This window comes from Vanacampus margaritifer, chromosome 2, assembly GCF_051991255.1.
Source record: "Vanacampus margaritifer isolate UIUO_Vmar chromosome 2, RoL_Vmar_1.0, whole genome shotgun sequence".
Classification (NCBI taxonomy): Eukaryota; Metazoa; Chordata; class Actinopteri; order Syngnathiformes; family Syngnathidae; genus Vanacampus; species Vanacampus margaritifer.
Genome location: NC_135433.1, coordinates 4,434,457 through 4,456,720, shown reverse-complemented (window position 1 = coordinate 4,456,720; position 22,264 = coordinate 4,434,457). Strand labels below are relative to the sequence as shown.

General features: G+C 42.0%; 1 protein-coding gene across 1 annotated transcript in view; it reads right to left on the bottom strand.

Moving 5' to 3' along the window:
• Positions 1-1,974: 1,974 nt before the first annotated feature.
• ptch2 (patched 2) overlaps positions 1,975-22,264 on the bottom strand; it is a 45,996-nt gene continuing 25,706 nt past the window's right edge. The window contains 15 exon segments of the mRNA XM_077559431.1: positions 1,975-3,312; positions 3,473-3,707; positions 3,709-3,990; positions 5,444-5,822; positions 10,830-10,972; positions 11,220-11,357; positions 13,635-13,915; positions 15,300-15,480; positions 15,563-15,705; positions 17,181-17,702; positions 17,787-18,165; positions 18,837-18,962; positions 19,054-19,146; positions 20,445-20,600; positions 20,674-20,805. Of these exon segments, the coding sequence (XP_077415557.1) occupies positions 3,278-3,312; positions 3,473-3,707; positions 3,709-3,990; positions 5,444-5,822; positions 10,830-10,972; positions 11,220-11,357; positions 13,635-13,915; positions 15,300-15,480; positions 15,563-15,705; positions 17,181-17,702; positions 17,787-18,165; positions 18,837-18,962; positions 19,054-19,146; positions 20,445-20,600; positions 20,674-20,805 (3,225 nt within the window). The 3' untranslated portion in view covers positions 1,975-3,277.

Genomic DNA, 22,264 nt, shown 5'->3' with positions numbered 1-22,264 from the left:
GAAACTAAAAAGGTTAAATAAATGAACATAAATAGTAAATACTGTGATGAGTGTTAGTCTGGGTGCTAGTACGCGCTAAGTGCTAACTTACGTGTACTTTTTCCACACAGAGAAGTAGTAAAAGTTGGAATTTTTAGTTTCTGTATGATAAAATTGACAAATTATTATTTCTTAACCAAAAAAGACATTATAAGAAACTAAAGAGGCTAAAAAAATAAAAAATAATAAATGAAATGCTGTGATGAGCATTAGCCTGGCAGCCTGTGCTAAACTTGTACTTTTTCCACACAAATAGTGAATTAAAAGTGTAAAATTTCAGTTTCTGTATGTTAAAAGTGACTAATTAGCATTCATTAACCAACAAGGACACTATAAGAAACTAAAAAGGTTAAATAAATGAACATAAATATTAAATACTGTGATGAGTGTAAGCCTGGGTGCTAGTACGCGCTAAGTGCTAACTTACGTGTACTTTTTCCACACAGAGAAGTAGTAAAAGTTGGAATTTTTAGTTTCTGTATGATAAAATTGACAAATTATTATTTCTTAACCAAAAAAGACATTATAAGAAACTAAAGAGGCTAAAAAAATAAAAAATAATAAATGAAATGCTGTGATGAGCATTAGCCTGGCAGCCTGTGCTAAACTTGTAATTTTTCCACACAAATAGTGAATTAAAAGTGTAAAATTTCAGTTTCTGTATGTTAAAAGTGACTAATTAGCATTTCTTAACCAAAAAAGACACGGTAAGAAACTAAAGAAGCTACATCAAGGAACATTATTACTGTTATGAGGGTTAGCCTGGATGCTAGTGCTAACTTATACTTTTTCACACAAACGGCAAAATGTGGGAAATGTCAGTTTCTGTATGTTAAAAGTGACTAATTAGCATTCATTAACCAACAAGGACACTATAAGAAACTAAAAAGGTTAAATAAATGAACATAAATAGTAAATACTGTGATGAGTGTTAGCCTGGGTGCTAGTACGCGCTAAGTGCTAACTTACGTGTACTTTTTCCACACAGAGAAGTAGTAAAAGTTGGAATTTTTAGTTTCTGTATGATAAAATTGACAAATTATTATTTCTTAACCAAAAAAGACATTATAAGAAACTAAAGAGGCTAAAAAAATAAAAAATAATAAATGAAATGCTGTGATGAGCATTAGCCTGGCAGCCTGTGCTAAACTTGTACTTTTTCCACACAATTAGTGAATTAAAAGTGTAAAATTTCAGTTTCTGTATGTTAAAAGTGACAAATTAGCATTTCTTAACCAAAAAAGACACGGTAAGAAACTAAAGAGGCTACATCAAGGAACATTATTACTGTTATGAGGGTTAGCCTGGATGCTAGTGCTAACTTATACTTTTTCACACAAACGGCAAAATGTGGGAAATGTCAGTTTCTGTATGTTAAAAGTGACTAATTAGCATTTCTTAACTAACAAGGACATGGTACGAAACTAAAGAGGCTACATCAATGAATATACTGTAGTCTACATACAGTAATGTTGAGCATTAGCCTGGATGCTAACGTTAAATAGTCCAGCAGTATTACACTAAAGGAGGTACAGTAATGCAGTGTCGTTGGCTTAATGGCATCATTTCCTGATTCATCTAATTGAATGATTTGCTTTTGTGGTGACTTGATTCCTATCACTTTTGCTCCGGCTTTTTAACCTAATAGCATAATTGCCTTAGCTAGTGTTGAATGTTAGCGACAAAGTCAACAAACAGGAAAAGTTCCGTTGTCTCCATTTGTGACCAACATGCTGTCTATTACTATGATAAAAAATGTGAAATGATGAATATTTTGTATGGATTCATTATTTACCTACCATATATGCCTACAACATAATAGTAGCAGAATATTAGCTTAAAAAACAAGTTTATACTTTACTACCAAGAAATGGCAAAGACACACGGAACTTTTTTTTTTTTTCATTGAATTTATTTTTGTTAGTTAATTTTCTATAGCAGGTGAGAGAACATAGCGGTCACACAAGGGGTTTCTTGAGCATAGTTTTCAGAAGTCACAGTGTTTTAGACGTGGACAATGACAAAGGAAGGGGGCAACCAAGGAAGAGAGAGAGACAAGGTGTGAAAGTGACACCTTCATACTTCAACAACTGCCCCAACACAACAACAACATGACGACCCCACTTTCCGAAATGCAAACAAAAAGAAAATCAAACTCAGCAACAAATAGATATATTTATATATAATATATATTTACTCTTTAAAAATAGAACTTCAGTCTAAATACTAGCATCTGTACAAACTACAAAAATAAAATTTTAATATAAATAATTTATATGGCATGGCATTAACATTTTTTTTTAAACTACAAACAATGCACGAGCGTCCCCTCAACCTCCTCCAGCCAAAGGTGGTTATGTAGGATGAAATTCTTTTCCACAACTGCACAGTAGCTACTCAACTTTTCTTTTTCTTTTTTTTTTTTTAAACAAAATAAACCAAAGCTGCCATTTGAAACATACAGAAAAGATCTTCCCTGCAAATAACACTGGCAGTGATGAGACAATTTCTGTAAGAACTGAAGAAAAACAAAACAAAACAGAAAATCAACCACAACAAAAAAAAAGCAGAGCTGCTGTAAAATGTGACTAATAGCTTATCGGTAACTCACTCGGGGTTACAACAAAATCAAAAGACTCCCTTATCGTTCCCATTGTGTTAAATGTGAGGTGCAGCCACAAATAACCAAACCTTCAAGTAGACAAAACTGCAAAGGACTTAATACTGAGCTCTGGATGCTGCATTGAAAATAACGATGAAGGCACATTGTTACGAAATCTGTTAGACAGTACAATATTATATTATGTGTGTGTGTGTGTGGCTTTAAGAGGGCGGAAGAGGGGCTACTGCATTTTTTTTTTTTAAGGCAAATCACTTAAAATGACTTTGTGTAGCAGCAAAAAAACCCAACATAATAATACAAATAGAAATAAAACACTGACCATGTATGTTCAATAGCCTAATATCTTAATAGGATCTCACTCTGTGTGGACACTTTGTACATATAGCACATTATTATTCTCATTCTATACACTATGCAGGGGGCCAAGAAAACAAAACAAATCTTCCCCGCACAACAAACGAGTATACCCAAAGTTATACAGTACTCTTTTAAATAGCTTCCCTCTTCTTTTTTTTTTGTATTAAAATATATACTCATAGATTTACATAATGTCCTTCAAATAAATCCTATGTGACGTCCTTGTACGGTTTCCAGAAGACGAGTGTGCGGAGGATTCTAGCTCTCTTTGGCCATCTGGATCCTCGACCCGCCTGAAAAACACCAGAGAAGAGTCAATTTGATTTTTGGAAAGGTTTTTCTAGAGCGACAAGCAGAAAAATTGAATGGTTGTCCACTAGATGGCAGTAGGTTCCATCGGTGGGATGTGTGTTTTTTTTCTCCCTCTAATGTAAACATGACATGAAATCTCACCTTGTCTGGTCTGTCGCGTCATCTGATCCTGCGGACATTCCACATCCTGGAGCTCTAACGAGTCTCTCATGTACGAGGAAAACTTAGTCCTCTTAGTGGCCTGGAAGCAGTCCGACTCCGTGTCCGTGTCGAAGCCTTCGTGCATGTAGCCCGGATACGTGGCTCCGGGCAGGCTCGGATGCACGGCCACCGTCACGGAGGCCGTGGCCGTCACCATGGTGACGGCCCCCCCCCCCGGCTGCCGAATTGCCGTAGTTGGCGGGCCCTTTAGTCCTGTTTGGCTGAGGCCCTCTGTGGCTCTGTAGCCTGGGGCCACTCGGGAAAGTCCGCCCAGGCTGGTGAGCTCTGTCTCCAGGTAAGTTTTGTTGTCCTGGCAGCTGCTGCTGCTGCTGCTGTTGTTGGTCCCGCTTGGGTCCATCCCAGCAGGTCACCTGCGAGCTCAAAGGTGACTGAGGGTTGTGTGAAGAGTCACTGGACGGTTCGAGCCGTCCTCCGGCTTCCCTCGACGGCCTCACCACCTAACGTGAAAATACACATCATTTAATGAAAGATTTTCACAATATTTTCAGCCACCTTAACAACGATATTTATATTGACTGTTTTTCATTGGATTGACGAGTACCAATACCGGCCTTATTTCAAGGTATCTTTTCTAGATTAGGGCTGTCATTATCAAATCTTTTTTAAATTGATTATCCTATCAATTATTCAATTGAAAAAATTAGTAAATGTATTTTTTTTTTTTTTATCCACTAAGGTTGAACGTGCGTTGAATTTAGTAAAACATTATTTAGTAACATCTGTATAAAAGCATCCACAGAATTAGCGTATACTAAAAGGTTAGCAATCGCGATTAGCATTAGCGCGCTAGGTATTACCATTAAAAGGTAAACAAACAATAACTACCATTTAGTTCACACATACATCATTATAGCTACATGAGTGGAATTGTGCGGATAGATTAAAACACCAACAAAATTAGCTTATGCTAAACGGTTAGCAATAGCGATTAGCATTAGCGTGCTAGCTATTACCATTAACTCATTCACTGCCATTGACGGCTATAGAAGTAAAAATTTCATTTGAACTATTTATTAGTTTCACATGTTTTTCCACTTTTGTTAACAAGAGTATGAAAACCTAGATTTTTTTTTTTTTACTGTACATTTAGAACAGATATAAAATTTGTGATTAATCGTGAGTTAACTAGGGAAGTCATGTGATTAATTACAATTAAAAAGTTTAATTGCCAGATGTCCCTAATAAAAAAAGAAACGATTATTAGAAATTGGGGTGTCAGACGATTACATTTTTTTATTGTAAATAATTGCATGACTTTTATAGTTAACTCACAATTAATCACAAATTTTATATCTGTTCTATAAATATACAATAAAAAAATTCTAGGTTTTTCATACTCTTGTTAACAAAAGTGGAAAAAAAAGGTGAAGCTAATAGAAATAGTTCAAGTGAATTTTTGACGTCTATGGCCGTCAATGGCAGTGAATAAGTTAAAGGTAAACAAACACTAAGTACCATTTAGTTCACACATACATCATTATAGCTACATGAGTTGAATTGTGCCGATATAACGACTAATTATTTATTATCTTCTGTGGTTGAGCATCATTAAACAAAATTAGTTTATGCTAAACGGTTAGCAATTGCGATTAGCATTAGCGTGCTAGCAATTACATTTAATTAAGGTAAACAAACACTTTTAGTGTTTAGCTTACACATATATCATTATATTTACATTACACGTGTAATAGTGTCTAAAAAGCCATTTATAGACGATGCTTCAACAAGAGTTGATAAGTAAACGAGTGGAGCTGCCTGTTAGCTACAATGAGCTCAATAACTTCCTGTGCGCAACAACAAAAAACAACATTTCTGAGTGATCACAAAATTTGGATCGGTAGTGTAGAAAACCTACAAACTCCGAGCATTAATAAATGGTTTCATGCGTACCGTGAGTTTGGGGAAACTGGGATTCTTGCTGGCTTCCAGCAGAATGTGCGAAGTGGCAGGCGGCGCACCGTACGCGCTGCGGTCGCAGTATTTGTAATCCTCCTCGCCGATCCCCGACGTGCTCGTCATCTCCGAGTAGTATTCCGAGTCGGACGTCTCGGAGAACGCCCGGCGGGGGTCGTGGTGGTCCGCGAAGTAACCGTGGTGAGCCATGGGCGGAGGCAGAGGCGGCTCGGGCGAAGGCGTGGCCTGGCGCCCGCTGTCGTCGGACGCGGCCGCCTCGGCGGGGGGGCCCAGCATGGAGAGGAGGACTGGGAGCAGGACCAAACCGTTGAGCATTCCCAGGAGGGTCAGGATGGCCAACACGGCAAAGAAATACCTGAAATACCAACGGGATATTCAGAACGATAATCGGGACAACTCGGCAAATGAGTCTGCAACCGCAATGTAAATACGCTAGCAGTTAGCCTAGCTTCTGGTTCTGGGGAAGGTGGAGATATGGTTATGTGAGGTGTGCTGTGTTGATCGTCTGGAGTATCTGATGAGGTTAAATTTATTCCTCTTTTGCGTGTTCCAAAAATATGAAGACATATTTTTAATGTAAGAAAAAACACCTTTGCAAAGATGATTTATTAAAACAGAGATCTCCGGACATCGGGACGACCCTGAACATCACGTAGGAGGTGGAATTTTCAGAGTGCCCATTGTGCCCCCTCCCTTACGGAAGAGGCTTCTTATAGTATCGAGCTTGGAAAGTGAGACGCCTTTTAAAACACGTTATACAACAGATTTGCAGCTGTGCCGATCTCCAGACGAAATATACTCTCCGGGTACTTTTTCTCAAAACAATATCTCACAAACAAGTTGAACTAGATTTAGAGTGGCCGTGAGCGATGATGCCAACAGAGTCAGTGTGTGTGGGTGTGTTCGAGGCAGATTCTGTTCTGAGAACAGAATGTGTTTTCGCACACTGAGAAGGAATTTTAGACTAATCAAAGTGTATGGTTTAGGTTAAGGTCAAATTATACTGAGTTCAACACTATTTCACCTACTTTACACATCTATAAAACATTTCAACATGGTTAATATATGAAATAAAGAATTAAAATGTTAATAATATCTAACATATCCCACCCACTTTTGGGGACTTGCACATTGCAAGAACCAACACAAAGGCAGGAAAAAAATCTCTTGGACCCTGCACATCCTGGTCACCACCTCTTCCAGCTTAAAAACACTAAAACCAAACGTTCCAAATTTCTCCATCACTGTGTGACATACTGTATTAATTATTGTAGCTTCAGCTATCTACTTATATGTAGAAGAAGTTAAACGGAAGCCCGGTGTTTGGGTATCAAAGGAGGGGTGCTGGGATGGGGGGGTGGGGGTCAGATTCCCGCTCACTCCAACCAAAACACCCTTTGATGCCGCTGTGGCTGTTGCTACAAGAACGCTTCCCTCCGCGCACTGTTGTGCGTTTTTGTGTTGTGTAAGTCTCAGCAAAACTAAAGGGGGGGAGGAAAGGGGGGGGGGGACAAGAAAGAGCTCCCGAGAAAATTAGAGAGGAGACAATACAGAAAACAAGCTAAGAACATTATTGATATTTAACACCATTTTCTTTGATGGCCACACTAACTATATCAAGTATGATATTTTATGATTTTGGCCTGTTTTCCTGCCGCTTCACCCCACCACCCCCCACCCCCCTCCGCCTACTCTCCAGCTTTTGCTGTAAGGATTCTGTTTCAACCGAGCAGGACAAGATCTGAGCTGGACTACAACTACACGTCTTCAGAACAAGAGTGCGAGAGAGTGAGACAGACGCAGGATGGCGAGAGCGCGCGAGACCCGACGTCGGCGAGGACCTCCAACGGCGTCTCGCGCGTCGGAATTCTCTTGTTTATATAAACTTTAATCTTTTCCATTCGCCGTCGGGGTCTGGGGAGTCGCGAGTGAGAATGAGGGCAGGGGGTGTTTACGCGTGTGCATGTATGTGGATAAGTGTGTGTGTGTGTGTGTGTGTGTGTGTGTGTGTGTGTACACGTGCGCCTGCTATGGACTGAATGCGTCGAATTAGGCGTGCTGTTTATTCAGTGTATTACAAGGCCAGGAGATGTTTACTTGCAGCTTATTTACTGGACTGTGGCTAGTCAGCTCCAGCCCTGCCCCGTCCCGACCAATCACAGGACCTCCGACAAAGATACGCAGACCGCTTTGTGTCACTCCCGAAAATATTCATCGCAGATATATATATATATATATATATATATATATATATATATATATATATTTTTTTTTTTTACAGTATTCAAACAAATATGAACATAGAGTGACCCCAATTTATGAATAATGTTCCTGCTCCGTTTGTTAAAAAGTAGCTATAAAGTTATCACCCATATCAATGCTAATTTGCTTTAGCTCATATATGTTTTTTCCCCATTACATGTTAGCATGAAGCTAATAGACAATTTGGTGATTACTAGAGGTGATTACTTTGAATGTCTCCGATTTTTGGGCCTGCGATTCGACTCAGAATAGATTTTACGATTAAGGGGCGATTTTTGATTGCAAACGATTTGATTGACAATGATTTTTGCTTCAATTTATAGATGTGCAAGGAATTGTAATGATCTACTCCAGTCTGACACGCTAATGTTAATTAGCGCGCTACTCGCGGCACTTTTATCACTCAAAAGAACGGCTCCATGCTGAAAAAAAACCCAACTTGATCTGAAATAAATTGATTGTGACTTTTCCCTTCTACTCTCTACTGAAGTCATGCGATTAATTATGATTAAAAATTGTAACCGCCTGACGCCCCTAAGTTTTAATAATCTTTTCTTATTTTTTTTTAAAATTACGTCAGGCGTTTAAAATGTTTAATTGTAATTAATTGCATGACTTCACTAGTTAACTCATGATTAATCAAAAATTGTATTTCTGTTCGAAATGTACAATAAAAAAAAAGTTTTCTAGGTTTTCATACTTTTGTTAACAAAAGTGGAAAAAATGTTATACTAATACAAATAGTTCAAATGAACTTTTTGACGTCTATCGCCGTCAATGGCAGTGAATGAGTTAATGGTAATAGCTAGCGCGCTAATGCTAATCTCGATTGCTAACCGTTTTGCTTGTGGTTAATGATGCTCATCCACAGAAGATAATAAATAATTAGTCGTTATTTATTAATCAGAATGTCATGTTTAGTAGACTGGTGAGGTCACATATAGCATTATTGTCAAGAAATGTTTAACATTGACTTCCACTTAAACGCCATTAAAAAAAAAAAAAAGTATAGTGGGTGGGTCTGTAATGTACCCCGTGATAAATGGGGATACACCGTACATGTTTACACTTTTCCTCCTCCATCTGGAAGGAAGGAAGCCACCCTCCCAGCACATCTCCTCCTCTCTTCTCCCTCGCCTTCATTTCTGCAGACAAACTGTGCTTTTTATGTCACGGAGGCCCTGCTTGCAGTCTGTGAGCTCAAGGTTGTGGTTTTGGGTTCTGGGCCCGAGACCGCATTCAGCTGAAAAACATTGAGCTATTTGCCGTCTTTTTTTTTCCCCCACTCTGACCATGAAACAGTGGTAGAAAACGGGCGCACGCACACCAACACGGGACATCCGTGTCTGTTGGTGGCCCACGCACAATCTAACTGCCTGACCGGTTCGAATTTAGCACTTTTTTTTTTAACTAACTATGGCACCCAATACAGAGGCGGGGAGTGCCAAACAGATGATAGGAATTTTTACAGATTCTCGCGTGTGTATGTGTGTGTGTGTGTGTGTGTGTGTGTGTGTGAGTAGGAGAGACACCACCCAGTGGGTAGGAGAACACTTCCATGTTTACGAGCAGCTGCTACACACCCTTGATGTTTTCCCCATTTGTTGTGTGTTCTGAGGTCGGAGAGATGGATGCATGTGCGTGCGCGTGTGTCCGGAGTGACGGAACCAGGTGCATGTTTGTTGCCGCGCTCGTGTATGTGTGTGTGCTTAAATAGGGGTATAACACTGCCACCTGCATGGAATTCTGCCCCCCCCCCCCCCCCCACACACACAAGGCTTCCTAGCAACCCGGGGTGAGACAGGACAACTGGCTCCACACCAGGCCGACGTCAAAACATTCTCTCAAGGTGTCACACAAGTAGAAGTAGCAAAGTAGTTGTAGAGTACTTAAGTACTTTACTTGAGTATTTATTTCTAAGACGACATTTGTTTTTGCTCCCTACATTTCAGTTAAGATATCTGTTCTCTCTACTCTTTATTTTGTCAAAATAGGCTTGCAACTCTCGTTTACTCATTTCACAACATTAGCAAAGCGATGGGAACATATTTAGCCCTATTTGAAAACGTGACGCTCATTTGCACAATTCATTTGTACTTTTTTTTTTAACTTAAAGTTCATGTAAAGTGAAAATAAATGTCTTGTCAATTTGACACACAGACAAATTTGATTAAAATGATTGCAAAAAAAAACCCATCAAGTAATTACAATTTAAATCACACCCCGCCGAAAAATGTATGCTAGTTAGCATAGCATCTTCCTTTTGCCTAAACATCCCTACATGGAATGCTGGAATTGACAATTCCGACTATCGGGCATTTCTGATATTTCCACAACGCAATGCAATACAAATGCTTCCTTTACACGGTGTAAACCAGGGATGTCAAACATACGGTCCACGGGCCCGTAACTGGCCCGTCATGGGATCCAATCTGGCCCGTGAGAACAGAACACAAACAGCAGTTTTCAGTCAAATTATTGTTGTTACAAATTTTGTCCACTAGAGGGCGAACTGACAACCACTTTAAATGACATTCTGAAATTTCTTGCTTTTACCCGTGACTAGCATACAAACCAGGCAAATTGTGATAGTAGTCAAATGACATTTAAATAATCCTCACAAATCCAATTACAGCGATCCAATGTTTTCCAATGAGGGGAGCGCTTCCGTTCACTGGGATGACCGCCATTTTGACTTTTGTCAATGTCAATACCTCACCAGCTAGCTCACAAGCTAACAGGCTTGGGCCTCCTTGTAATAACTAAGTAAACTGCAATAGTGCTGGATAACCGTGATATGAACGAAAGCACTCAACAACTTGATTATTAAGGGTGGGATGACTCGTACCAGAAGGCAAAGTGTGTCATTAGAGACCATTTTAGCCACGGCAATCAGGAAAACTGATGTTGAGCACATATAGAGTCTGAATTCACTTTACACCACATTTCAGAGTCTCTACTTTTTTACTTTTACTAGGAGCTTAATCAGTACTTTCTTTTTTCTTTTTCTTTTTTTTTTTTACACACAACCATCTGTACTTCCATTTAAGAGCATGAGTAAATTTGCCATCCCAGATCCACGCACACACTTGCTTCTCACCTCATGATGAAGTCAAACTCGGACCCCGCCAGCATGAGAACGCCCAGCAGGGTGGAAATGGCGCCGTCGACCACCGGGGCAAACATGTGCTCCAGAGCCACGGCCGAGCGCTTGTTTCTGTTGCCAATGGCTGTCAGGAAGCCCTGCCGCAGAAAAAAAAGGGGGGAGGGGAAAGGTGGAAAGGAGAAATGAGGTGGAAATCTTGCCGATCGCACAAAACGCGCGCTTGTGGTGGCGAGGCTTGGCACGCGTCGGAATTCCTGGATTTATTTTATGTGTGTGTGTGGGGGGGTTGTAGAGCTACAGGATGGTGTCCTATATGTGAAGCGAGGAGGTTTCAAGTAGGGAATGGGCAGTGAGATTGGGGTAAATGAGCAAAATGGTTCTCACCAGCGCAATGTGAACAGTGAACTCCACGCCGATGCCCACCGATGCGATGAGGATGACCACGGGGATGGCACTCAGTTTGATGCCGATCAAGCCCATGATGCCGAACAGCTCCACCGTCATCATGGCCAGGATAAACACCTGAAGGCACCAAAAAAGGGAGCGTTGAGTTGAGGGAATCAGCCCGACGAAAGAATGGAAGCGAGACGGCGTGAAGATTAAAGGTGACGTGCGGGACTGACTTGAGCTCTTTTGCCTTTTCACCCCACACAATCTTTGACCTCGGGGTCTCGGACGCATGGCGTCAAATTACCCGCCCCGGGGGTAATAGTTCTCCATCCCACCATGCGCCTTCCTTTTCCTCCCACAGAGGTGCCCATAATGATTGACAGAAAGTGAGACAATAGCAACCCTCCTGTTTGCGACCGAAAGTATCTCGGACCGTTAATATTAGTGAGCCACAAATCGGACCGGGAATATTCATGGGGGACGGCAGTTAACATGTGCCAAAAAAAAAGAAGCAATTACTTACAGTTACAAATGACCACTTCCAAAAAGTAATTGATTTAGTAACTCAGTTACTGCCTTGTAAAGTAATTAGTTACTCAGAAAAGTAATAATGATATTTTTGTATACTGACATGCACCTAAGCCTATTTGTCGGTAGGCAGTGTTTGGGCTTATTACTTCTAAAACGGAATTATAGTTATAGATTATTTCTTGCAAAAAGTAAGCGAGTTACTACCTTGTAAAAGTAAATAGTTACTCAGGAAAGTAATTCTGATATTTTTATACGCCGACATGGGCTAAAACCTAATCATCGATGAACAGTGTTGGGCATGCTACTTACTTCTTCCAAAAAGTAGTTGAGTAACTACGTTTTTAGTAATTATGTTACGGCCTTGCAAAAGTAATTAGTTACTTAGCAAAGCAATTCTGGTAATCTTATATGCTGACATGCGCCAAAACCTAATCATTGAATGGCGGTGCTAGGCATGTTACTTTTAAAAAAGTAATTGGAAAAATAAATAAATACATCTTCCAAAGAAATTGAGTTAGTAACTAAGTTACTGCTTTGTAGAAGTAATTAGTTATTTAGCAAAGTAATTCTGATATTTTTATATGCTGACATGCGCCAAAACCTATTCATTAAATGGCAGTGTTAGGCATGTTACTTTTAAAAAAAGTAATTGGAAAAATAAATAATTACATCTTCCAAGGAAATTGAGTTAGTAACTAAGTTGGTGCCTTGTAGAAGTAATTCGTTACTTATCAAAGTATAAAATTGTCGACAATTAATTTTTTATGTATTGGCTACTACACCCCTGGTTACGCCATTGTATTGCATTTTTCCAAACAATATTTGTTACTTTTTACAGGATTCACTGTAATGCCCTTGCATATGGGAAAGGCGAGCCACAGCCGCAGATGCAATTTTCAGATGACAGACAAAACACACACCCAGAGCTGCTGTCAGGCACAGCTCACGTTCTACACCACCGGGCCCCGCCTCTTAAAGGTACACTCATGTCCGCAAGTGTTTTCTCTGGTTGCAAATTGTTGCGAAATGTTGGAGGGGTAAAACCTATTGAAATGATGTTAGTTATAAGGTCTCCTCATATGACGATTTTGGAACATATCCCTCGCGATAAACCGGGGTTTAGTGTACTACGATGCGTAAAAAAACGATACCCCCGCTGGCGCAAGCGACGACCAGAAGGCAGTTCCTGAGAGCTTTTTGATCCCGCTGGGGCCTCCTCGCCGGGATTGCAAAATGATAAAAGCCGTTTGTAACCAGGCTGCACGTTTTACTACTCGACCACATCCAGGCTGACTGAAAACCTCCAAAGGCGGGCGGATGCATGGAGACGACGCACGCACGTATGTCTGATTTTAGTCCAATTAAACACATTCCGGCAGAAGCCGCAACTGTTGTTGTGCTCCGGCCCACCCCCTCAAACGGCTGCGGACATGGCATTTATTTGGGGTGGGGGGGGGGGGCACCAGCTTGTGTGTGAAACGTTTTCTAACAACTCAAGACTGTCTCTCTTTTTCTGGCTCACACATCTCCCTGATGGATGGGTCGAGCGGGCCAAGGTCGCGACTGGGCAGATCCGTCCTGTCCCCGAGCCTCTCGTTCCCCCTCTGACAAAAGCGCTGATGGAGTTGGAGGTAGAGGCTTCGGGAGGGCAAAGTCTTTCTCGCTCCTTTGCATTCCCTTTTGTGAGGCCGGCCCAGCCTACATTAGAATGACAAAGGTCCCCCGTATGTGTGTGCGCACCGGCCCTCCGCCGAGCCAAAGGGGCCCCCCCGTCGGACCACGTTATTGAGCTGTGCGGAGCGGCTTGAGAGCAAGACGAGCGGGAGGGAGGCGGGCTAATCGCGCCGTTGAGGTGGAAAATATGAAAGGTGGACTCACAATGATGCCGGCGGTCCACGGGTTGAGCAGGAGCAGAGCGCAAACCAGGAAGGTGCACGCCAGCACCACGCTGATGGCCAGGAGGAACCAATGTCGGAGGCCGATGTACTGCTCCCAGAAGAGGAAGGGGTATCCGTTGGGGTAGTTGAAAACGCCCTTGCCGCTAAACTCGTCGCAGATGGCGCGCACGCTCTCGATGGCTTCCACAAAGTCGCCGGCTTGCCGCAGCCCGTTCAGGTAGTACGGGAACTGAGCGAACTCCAGGGGTTCTGCGGCCGGAACTGCGGGGATGAGAAAGAGGGCAGGATGTGAAGGAGAATCTCAAATTGAAATTGATATTAGGAAAGTATATATTGCTGCCGTCGGGCCGAAACCTCAAAAGGTCACAATTTGGCGAATGTCATCTTGTTTTCAGTAATCTATCATTTTGGTAAAATACCAAAGCGTTGTGGAAATAAAAAAAAAAACTAAAAAAAATTATTATATACATATATAATTCACAAGGTTTTACAGTAATTTATAATTTTCCAATGTGATTACTATGAGCGCGGTATTTTAAGGCTTAAACTATAAAACAAATTAAAAATAAATAAATAAATAAAAAATATTAATAAAAAAAATACTATATATATATATATATAGAGAGAGAGAGAGAGATAAATATATATTCCTTTGCACTTGTAAAATGTATTCTATGTTAATTTTAATGTGATATAATCTTCTGTTATAGTGAGCGGAGAGGACAGCAGACCTTCCCTTCTCTCCCTCTGATGACTTTGACCTTGCATGAGGCAGACGATAACTGCCTGTCATATGCGTATACTGTATATGAGCTCGCCGAAGAAGAACTCGGTCGACACTTCTTAGAGCCATTAGGTTGTATTTCAACTGTCTCTTTGTATGCAGTTTTGTGTGTGTGATGAAATTGTATCACTCATTCTCACAGTGCTTGTAGTGTCTCTATCTACTACAAGTTTAACATAATTATCTTGACATTGCAAATATGTTTTTTTTGTGTTAAAAAGTGTCTTTTAATAATGTGTTTAACCCTGGAGAACCCAAGAAGCCTTTTCTTCTTTGGAAAATTATGAATTATACATTAAATGACTGCTATAAGTTCACTGAACACCAAAATATATGTTTTTTTTTAATTTTAACCCTTTTTTTTAACTAGCTCAGAGTTGCTAATTTATCAAAATATATATATAAAACATACTCCTAGGCATTCTGCAACATGATATGAAATAGATTAACAAAAAAAAAACACAATTTTACCATCTGATGGTTTGCTGAGAAGATGCTTTTGTTTGGATTGATTTCCAGCTCAACAAAACAGCATGTTGCCAGCCATCTTGTCACCACCACTCTGGCTCATGTAAGTGCAATATTCATCCACTAGATGGCCCCATGCAGGGGTCAGAAGTGGCACTCTGGACTTTTGAAGTTAAATTTGTAAAAAAATAAATAAAAAAAAGGTCTTTGTTATTTGAGTAGCAGAATTTATAGGGGCCAAATTTGACCCCGTGGGTTCTCCAGCGTTAAAGGATATGTAATGGCTATTTAAAGGCTTTACCTTCATTATATCGCGGACCGGGTGGGTTCGAAACGTAACTGCCGTAATGAACATTGGATGACCGTATGTGATTTTTGTCCTCGGAGACTTACTGCGCAGATTCTCCCCGGTGGTGTCGTACTTGTCGTGGATCCACTCCCTGGGATGCGGATAAAAGTTGGCCTGGGAGGCGGCGTAGCCCAGAGGATCGTTACTGACCCACACCGTCAGGTAAATGTAGAACACCTCGGGGGGGATGAGACCCTCTGCGTCCACCAGCCGACGAGAAGTCAGCTACAAAAGGAAGGTTTTGTCAGAAGGGACGGCAAGCAGAGATGTTGGTCGCGCAACACAAGAAGCCAGCTTCTCGTCTTACTTGGCTGTAGTTAAAAGGTTCTTTCTTGGAGCCGGTCTGGATGAGGAGTTTGTACGCCAGGGCGCCGTCCTCGGTGCCGTTCCGGTAGCTGTCCGAGGTGATCCTCCCCGCCAGCCAGTCTGCGTCGAAAGCAGCCTGAAGACCTGTAATAAAAAAAAAAAAGGACATGAAAAGATTACCGCGCTTGTCATTTGTCGTTTCATTTCTGCTTGGGTGAAACGATAAGAGCAGCCTTCCAGTGTGAAATATCACGTTTCTGTTTCTGTCTGGTTTTGGACAGCTGGCTTTGATTGACCTGTTAGCTATTACTTCCTCCTGACTGGGCCTCTGACATGTCCTAGCCTGAGGACACACGCGCACGCGCACACGCACGTACAAAAGATAACCTCCGACCCCACCCCAATCTGTCTACTGCTCCACCCCTGAGCCCAGGTGGATGTGGATAAACAGCGAGACTGAACTTTCACTCACCCTTCGCACCCCACGCTCATTCATTCACTCCCGGTTTTAGTATACCTGAAAAAAAAACGCCCCCCCCCCCCCCGCCAAATGACATCACTGAATTCATCCATCCGCGTTCTATAGCGTTTGTCTGTATTTGAGCTGGAGTCTATCGCAACTGACTTTTGGGCCGCCTCGAAAGCAAGCGTAAACCTATGACCTCCTTACAGAAAGGCAAGAGAAGATTTGAATTTGAATTTTGAATTTTGAAGTTTAAAGTTTGAAATTTGACATGTGAATATTGAATTTAATTTCCAATATTCAATTTTGAATTTCAGTTTTTGTTTTGAATTTTAATTTTGAATTTGAACTTTGAATTTGAATCTTGAGTTTTGAACTTTGCAGTTTGAACTTTGGAGTTTAAACTTTGAAGTTTGAAATTTGACCTTTGAATATTGAATTTAAATTTTGAATTTGAACTTTGAATTTGAATTCTGAATTTGAATCCTGTTTTAGTTTTGAATTTGAATTTTGAAGTCTGAACTTTAAAGTTTCAACTTTAAAGTAAGAATTTTGAATTTGAACTTTGAATTAGAATTTTGAATTTAAACTTTGAATTCTGAATTTGAATCCTGTTTTAGTTTTGAATTTGAATTTAAATTTTGAAGTCTCAACTTTAAAGTTTCAACTTTAAAGTAAGAATTTTGAATTTGAACTTTGAACTTTGAATTAGAATTTTGAATTTAAACTTTGAATTCTGAATTTGAATCCTGTATTTGAATCCTGTTTTAGTTTTGAATTTGAATTTAAATTTTGAAGTCTGAACTTTAAAGTAAGAATTTTGAATTTGAACTTTGAATTTGAATTTTGAATTTAAACTTTGAATTCTGAATTTGAATCCTGTATTTGAATTCTGAATTTGAGTCTTGAAAATTTTATTTGAATTTGAACCTTGAATTTGAATTCTGAAGAATGCTAACCTCCACCATCTTTTGATCCAGGTTAGTATCCATGCCAACAACAATAAGTTAACAGGAGTCTTGCATCTTTGTTGGTGGAGTTTGAGGCAGATCTACTTGGCATGACATCATCTCATGATTATGCCCATCCTCAGCATCTTTTCCCTGACTCACTTCACACAAAAAAACAAACCAACAAACAAAATACATTTAAGTACCTCTGAGCCAGTCCTGGAAGTAGTGCAGCCACATGCGCGGCAGTTTGCCGTCGCTGTCTCGGACCACGGATCCGACAGAATTGAAGGCGTTGTGTAGCTGGATCAGAAGTCTTTGTGAGCGGGCGTAATCGAACCCATCCATGGTGACCAGATACATGTTGTAGAAGGAAAAGTATTTGAACTGGGCGTCGATGAAGTCGTACTCCTTGGTGTCGCGCGGCACGATGTCTGTCAGGTAGAGGCCGTCGTGCACCCTGGTGGTCCCGTACAGGCTGAGGCCCAGTAGGCCCAGGAAGAGGATGACGACGACGGCTTTGCTTTTGGGCTTGAGGAGAAGCGGGGCGTATTTCTCCCGGGCGAAATGGGACAGGTTCCAGTGGAGGAACGGGAGCGGGACGCACTTCTTGCCCAATTTGGAGTCCTCCACCTGAGCTAGGAGGTCCCGGGTGGAGCTTGAGGTAGGGGTGAAGAGCTGGGAGCCGTAGGGATCCTGAACGGGGGTGCTCGGTGTAGGCGTGATGGCTGGAAGGGGAAAACGCAACAATTGTTACCGCAGTTCATGCTCACAAGTAATTGCTTTTGCTCAAATGTTTTGAATCCTCGTACCTTGTGAATGCGCATTGGGACAAAGGATGATGGAAGTCGGGCTGGTGGAGATCTGAGAGGTCGGCGGCAAGATGGTGACGATGTGCTGCCCGGCGGCGTCGCACTGCGTGAACGCCTGCACCGTGGTGGTGATGTGCGTGCTGGTGGTGATGGTGGAGCCGGTGGCGTACTGGCGCGCGTGCGAGGCCGGCGCCTGGCTCTGCTCGGCGCCGTCCGACAGCTCGTGCGGCGACAGGTGGATCACCCGGTCGGCGCACGGGCTGTACAGGCAGCACAGCACGTCCAAGCGCTTGTCCTCGCGCCGGTGCAGGTCCAGGCTGAGTATGGCGGGGAAGATGAGCAGCACCATGGCGAAGTTGAACACCACCACGATGGCCGCCTGGAAGGAAGCAGAAAGCAACATGAGATGGAGAACGGCAAATTATATATATATATATATATGGCATAAACAAGTCAGACAGCCTTGCGCTAAACAAAGCAAAACGGAAACACTAAGCAGGCCCGGCAAGGAGAAACAGACCAGAATGTAAAGCTCTAGAACTATTAGGAAAAAAGAAGGGGAGGGGGCGGGGCGGTGAATATATACATCTATGTCGTGAGTCTGAGCGAAACCATCAGCCTTCAGCAGCCCCTCGCTGCAGCCCCCCCTGGATCTGACGTCCTGACTGGCTGCGGTTTGCACCGTGTGCACTCACGCGAGTGTGTATTTGTGTGTTGCGGACCACCCACAGTTAAGTCACAGATCAGAGCAAAGCGTCCCGACGGCCCAGTGATATACGGATCCGAGCGCTCCCCTCCAGTTCTCCCTCTGTCTCCTCGGCGCTTTGCTCTGACTCGTCCACATTGCACGTTAAGAAAAAAAAAAAAAAGAGAGAGAGTTGGCGCTGTTGGTGCAGCGGCCATAAAAATGGGAACAAAGACTTTCCCCTGCTCTGAATAAATGTCACCTCTCTTAAGTTATCCCTTTCATTTTCAAAGGAGCCGCGGGCCTCTGGCGGCGCAATTGTTTATTTCTTTGCACAAGGGAAAAAAAAAACAGAAATTGGATACCTGCAAGGAGAAAGCTCGCAGGGCCGGGATGGGCACGAGGGCGGCCATGAAGAAGGCGATCATGTTGTTGATGGAAGTCAGAGCCACGCTGGTGCCCGTGCGACGCAAGCAGTCTCCGGTGCGCTCCTGGGAGAGAAGGCATCTTAGAGGAGGAGGAGGAGGAGGAGGAGGAGAGAAAAGGGACGGACAGAAGTGGAGAACTGGAGCGGGAAGGCACCTTAAAGGGAATGTTGCTGCCGGCCTCTGTGAAGGAGTGAGCCAGAAGAAACATGTCGTCCACTCCAATTCCAAGTGCCAGGAAGGGAAGCACCTGGGATGAGGGACACAAAAGGTCATCGAGAGTGGTCGGCATCAAAAACAAGCATGTCCAAACAGGCCAAAGGCTTCAACCCAAATTTGAATACAGGTTTCATGAAATGCTATTCATTTATTCCTAATGGTCTATTTTGTTCATTTCAAAGTGCTGCACTGCTTACAGTATCTTGTTACTTTTTTAGCTAGATTCTAGCCTGGTTAATGTACCTTAAACAGGAAGTCAACCCAATTTTTTGTTTTTATTTTTAATCAAAATATGTTTTATGCAGCCCCACTAGTCTAAATATGGTATTTTGATTGAGACGGCGTAAATGGAATATGAGCTAAGCAGCAAAATCCAGTCTTTTTTTTTATCCATCTCAGGCGGCGCCCATTTTGCCACTCATTTTTAAAGTGAGAGTGCGAATAACACTCATTATTTAAAAAAAAACAAGATTGGGGGGGGGGGGGGGGGGCGTGGTTATTATACAATAAATGAAAAAATTCCCCATTGTTTAGGCGTTTAGGCAGTATCTAGGGGTTGTAAAAAAAATAATCAGCGATTTATAGCAAATTTCATAAATGTTACTCAATATGCGTAATTAACATATTTATTTTTATTGGTATATTTTGTTATTCACTCTGATAGTAAAGAATACCAACACATTGCAGGGCCGTATTATACACAGATAAGGGGGGGGGGGCGCTTTTAATGGGTGATTTTGGGGGGCGTATTATACACGGACGGGTATGTGTTATTTACCTATTTAACAACTAGGGGGGGGGGGGGCAATGTGTTTTTTTTTGTTTACCTGCGCCAGGGGCAGGTGGCCAGGTAATACTTAATTGGCGTTCCACTAGCAGGCAGGTGTTACTAATTGGGGAAGCAAACCATTTTCAACGGGTGTTGTCTTGCACATTTTGGGGTTTATGTTGTTGCATTTGATAGACTTGACTTTGTGAATTAAGAATTAAATGTCAACCATCATTCCAATCAAAAGAGAATTCTGTTGTTTTTTAATGGCTTTTTATTTATTTATTTTTTTTACAAGATGTCAAAATTAAACGGTAAGTAGCCACCAGTGTAGCGGACAAGTGGTGGTGGACAATCCCCTACATTTTGAACTACTTTATGTGATACTATCGTATACGTATATATGTATTGTATTCTCTAATCCCAACATGACAATTGCAACATCATTAAGAGGTCGATCACGCACCCACCGAATACCAAATTCACAGCCCGCCGCTGAAATCTGAAGAAACGGCCCCTCTTTGCTGTCGAACAAAGCAGTAGCTTGTGTGCGCTGTTACCTGAGTAGTGGCGGCATTGAAGGAAAGTCCCAGCAGGGAGCAGAGACCCAAACCCGCGGCAACCGACAGAGCCACCAGCAGCACGCCGGCCAGTCCCACGGCCCCCTGGGACTTGGCGCAGTCCCACCTCAGCATGGTCACGCAGGCGTACGCCAGCTGGGGAGAAAAACGCGCGTGTCAAATCTCGCCGCGGTCCAAATTGAGGGACCAAATCAATCGCTACGCTCACCATGAGCAGGTACCCTCCGGCGACCCGAAGGACGCTGACGTCGGAGAAGGACTTCATGATGTCGTTGAGGGTGGTGGTGGAGAAGGCGTGGATGGACTGGCTGGAGTTGGACGGGATACTCTGGTGGACCACCTGAGGGATAAACAAGCGATAAATCAGCGCAAGAAAGTGCTTCCAAATCTCACGTTGAGCTCGCGTCAGCCTGTCCAAATGCTATTAGCGTTTGACATAAGAAGCGAGTTGGACGCCATTACATACATTCTGCACGTTGTTTATTTAACATGAAAGAGTCCAGTACCATCAGTGCTCGCATGTCCCTTTCAACACGGCCGTATTTAAGAGCGCCCCAAACTGAAAAAGCCCTTTGAAAGAGAACACGAATATGTGTGTGTGTTTTCACATGTGCTGGTGTGTGTACGTATGACAACCGAGGAGTAATGAGCACAGATGCCAGAGGTTGCCGTGTCAAAGGTGAAAAGAATGGGGATCACATGACTCGGGAGGCTGCTGCCATCAACGCGGCTCAGCTTTTTCTAAAATTTTTATCAATAATATATCATCACTATAACAATTTCACATTTGTTGCATTGTTTTGTATTGGTGGGATCGTGCGTTAACCCCCCCCCCAAAAAAAAACGTCATTCGTTCGCCCTCCCCGCTTAGCCCCGCAGTGGTGGGTGTCAGCTATCACAGCAACAGCTTGTTCCCATAACGAGGGCTCTGACAGTGAGAGATGATTGGCCTGCCCCACACACACACACACACACACACACACACACACACACACACACACACACACACACACACACGCACGCACACACGCAGCCATTTGCTTACAAGGAAGCTGACGGAATTCCAACACGAGTGTGCGTAAGAACATGGAAATATCTCCTCATTGTATGACTGCAGCGTTTACATGAACGCTACTGTGGTTTGAAGTATTTACAAAAAAGCAAAATGGGTCACTTTTCGGGAGTCACAGATTGACTGCGAAGTCAAAACAGTTATACAATTTGGTTCAAGCACAAAGTAAAAGTAAAACAAGACGAGTGATGGCAAAGAGTAAAGGCCCTCCATTTTGTATACTGTATATTTTGGACCATAAGGCGCACTTAAAATCCTGTAATTTGATCAAAAATCGGTTGTGTGTTTTGTATCTCGGGGCGCCTTATGTATGGATGGATGTCGGCTTTTCAGTTTGTCACCTTTAATTCAAATACCTTGCCATTATGTTCACGTTCTTATTCCCATATTGACTCGCTAGCATGTGTCTCTTTTTGTCATTTCCTGTTTCTTTTTTTTCTTTTTTTTCTTTTTACGGGAGAGCTCAGTATTGTTCATTCGATTTGACATCATCATTGCTCTCCTTTTTTTTTTTTTTTTTTTTAAAAATCCAACAAATCAATTAAAAAAAATTTAATAAATGTTTTTTTTTTTTTTTAAATACATATACATATATATATACACATATACACATATATATATATATATATATATATATATATATATATATATATATATATATATATATACCCTTTTTTTGTATGTGGGTGAGTATGTGTATGTGCGTGTGTGTGTGTGTGCGTGCGTG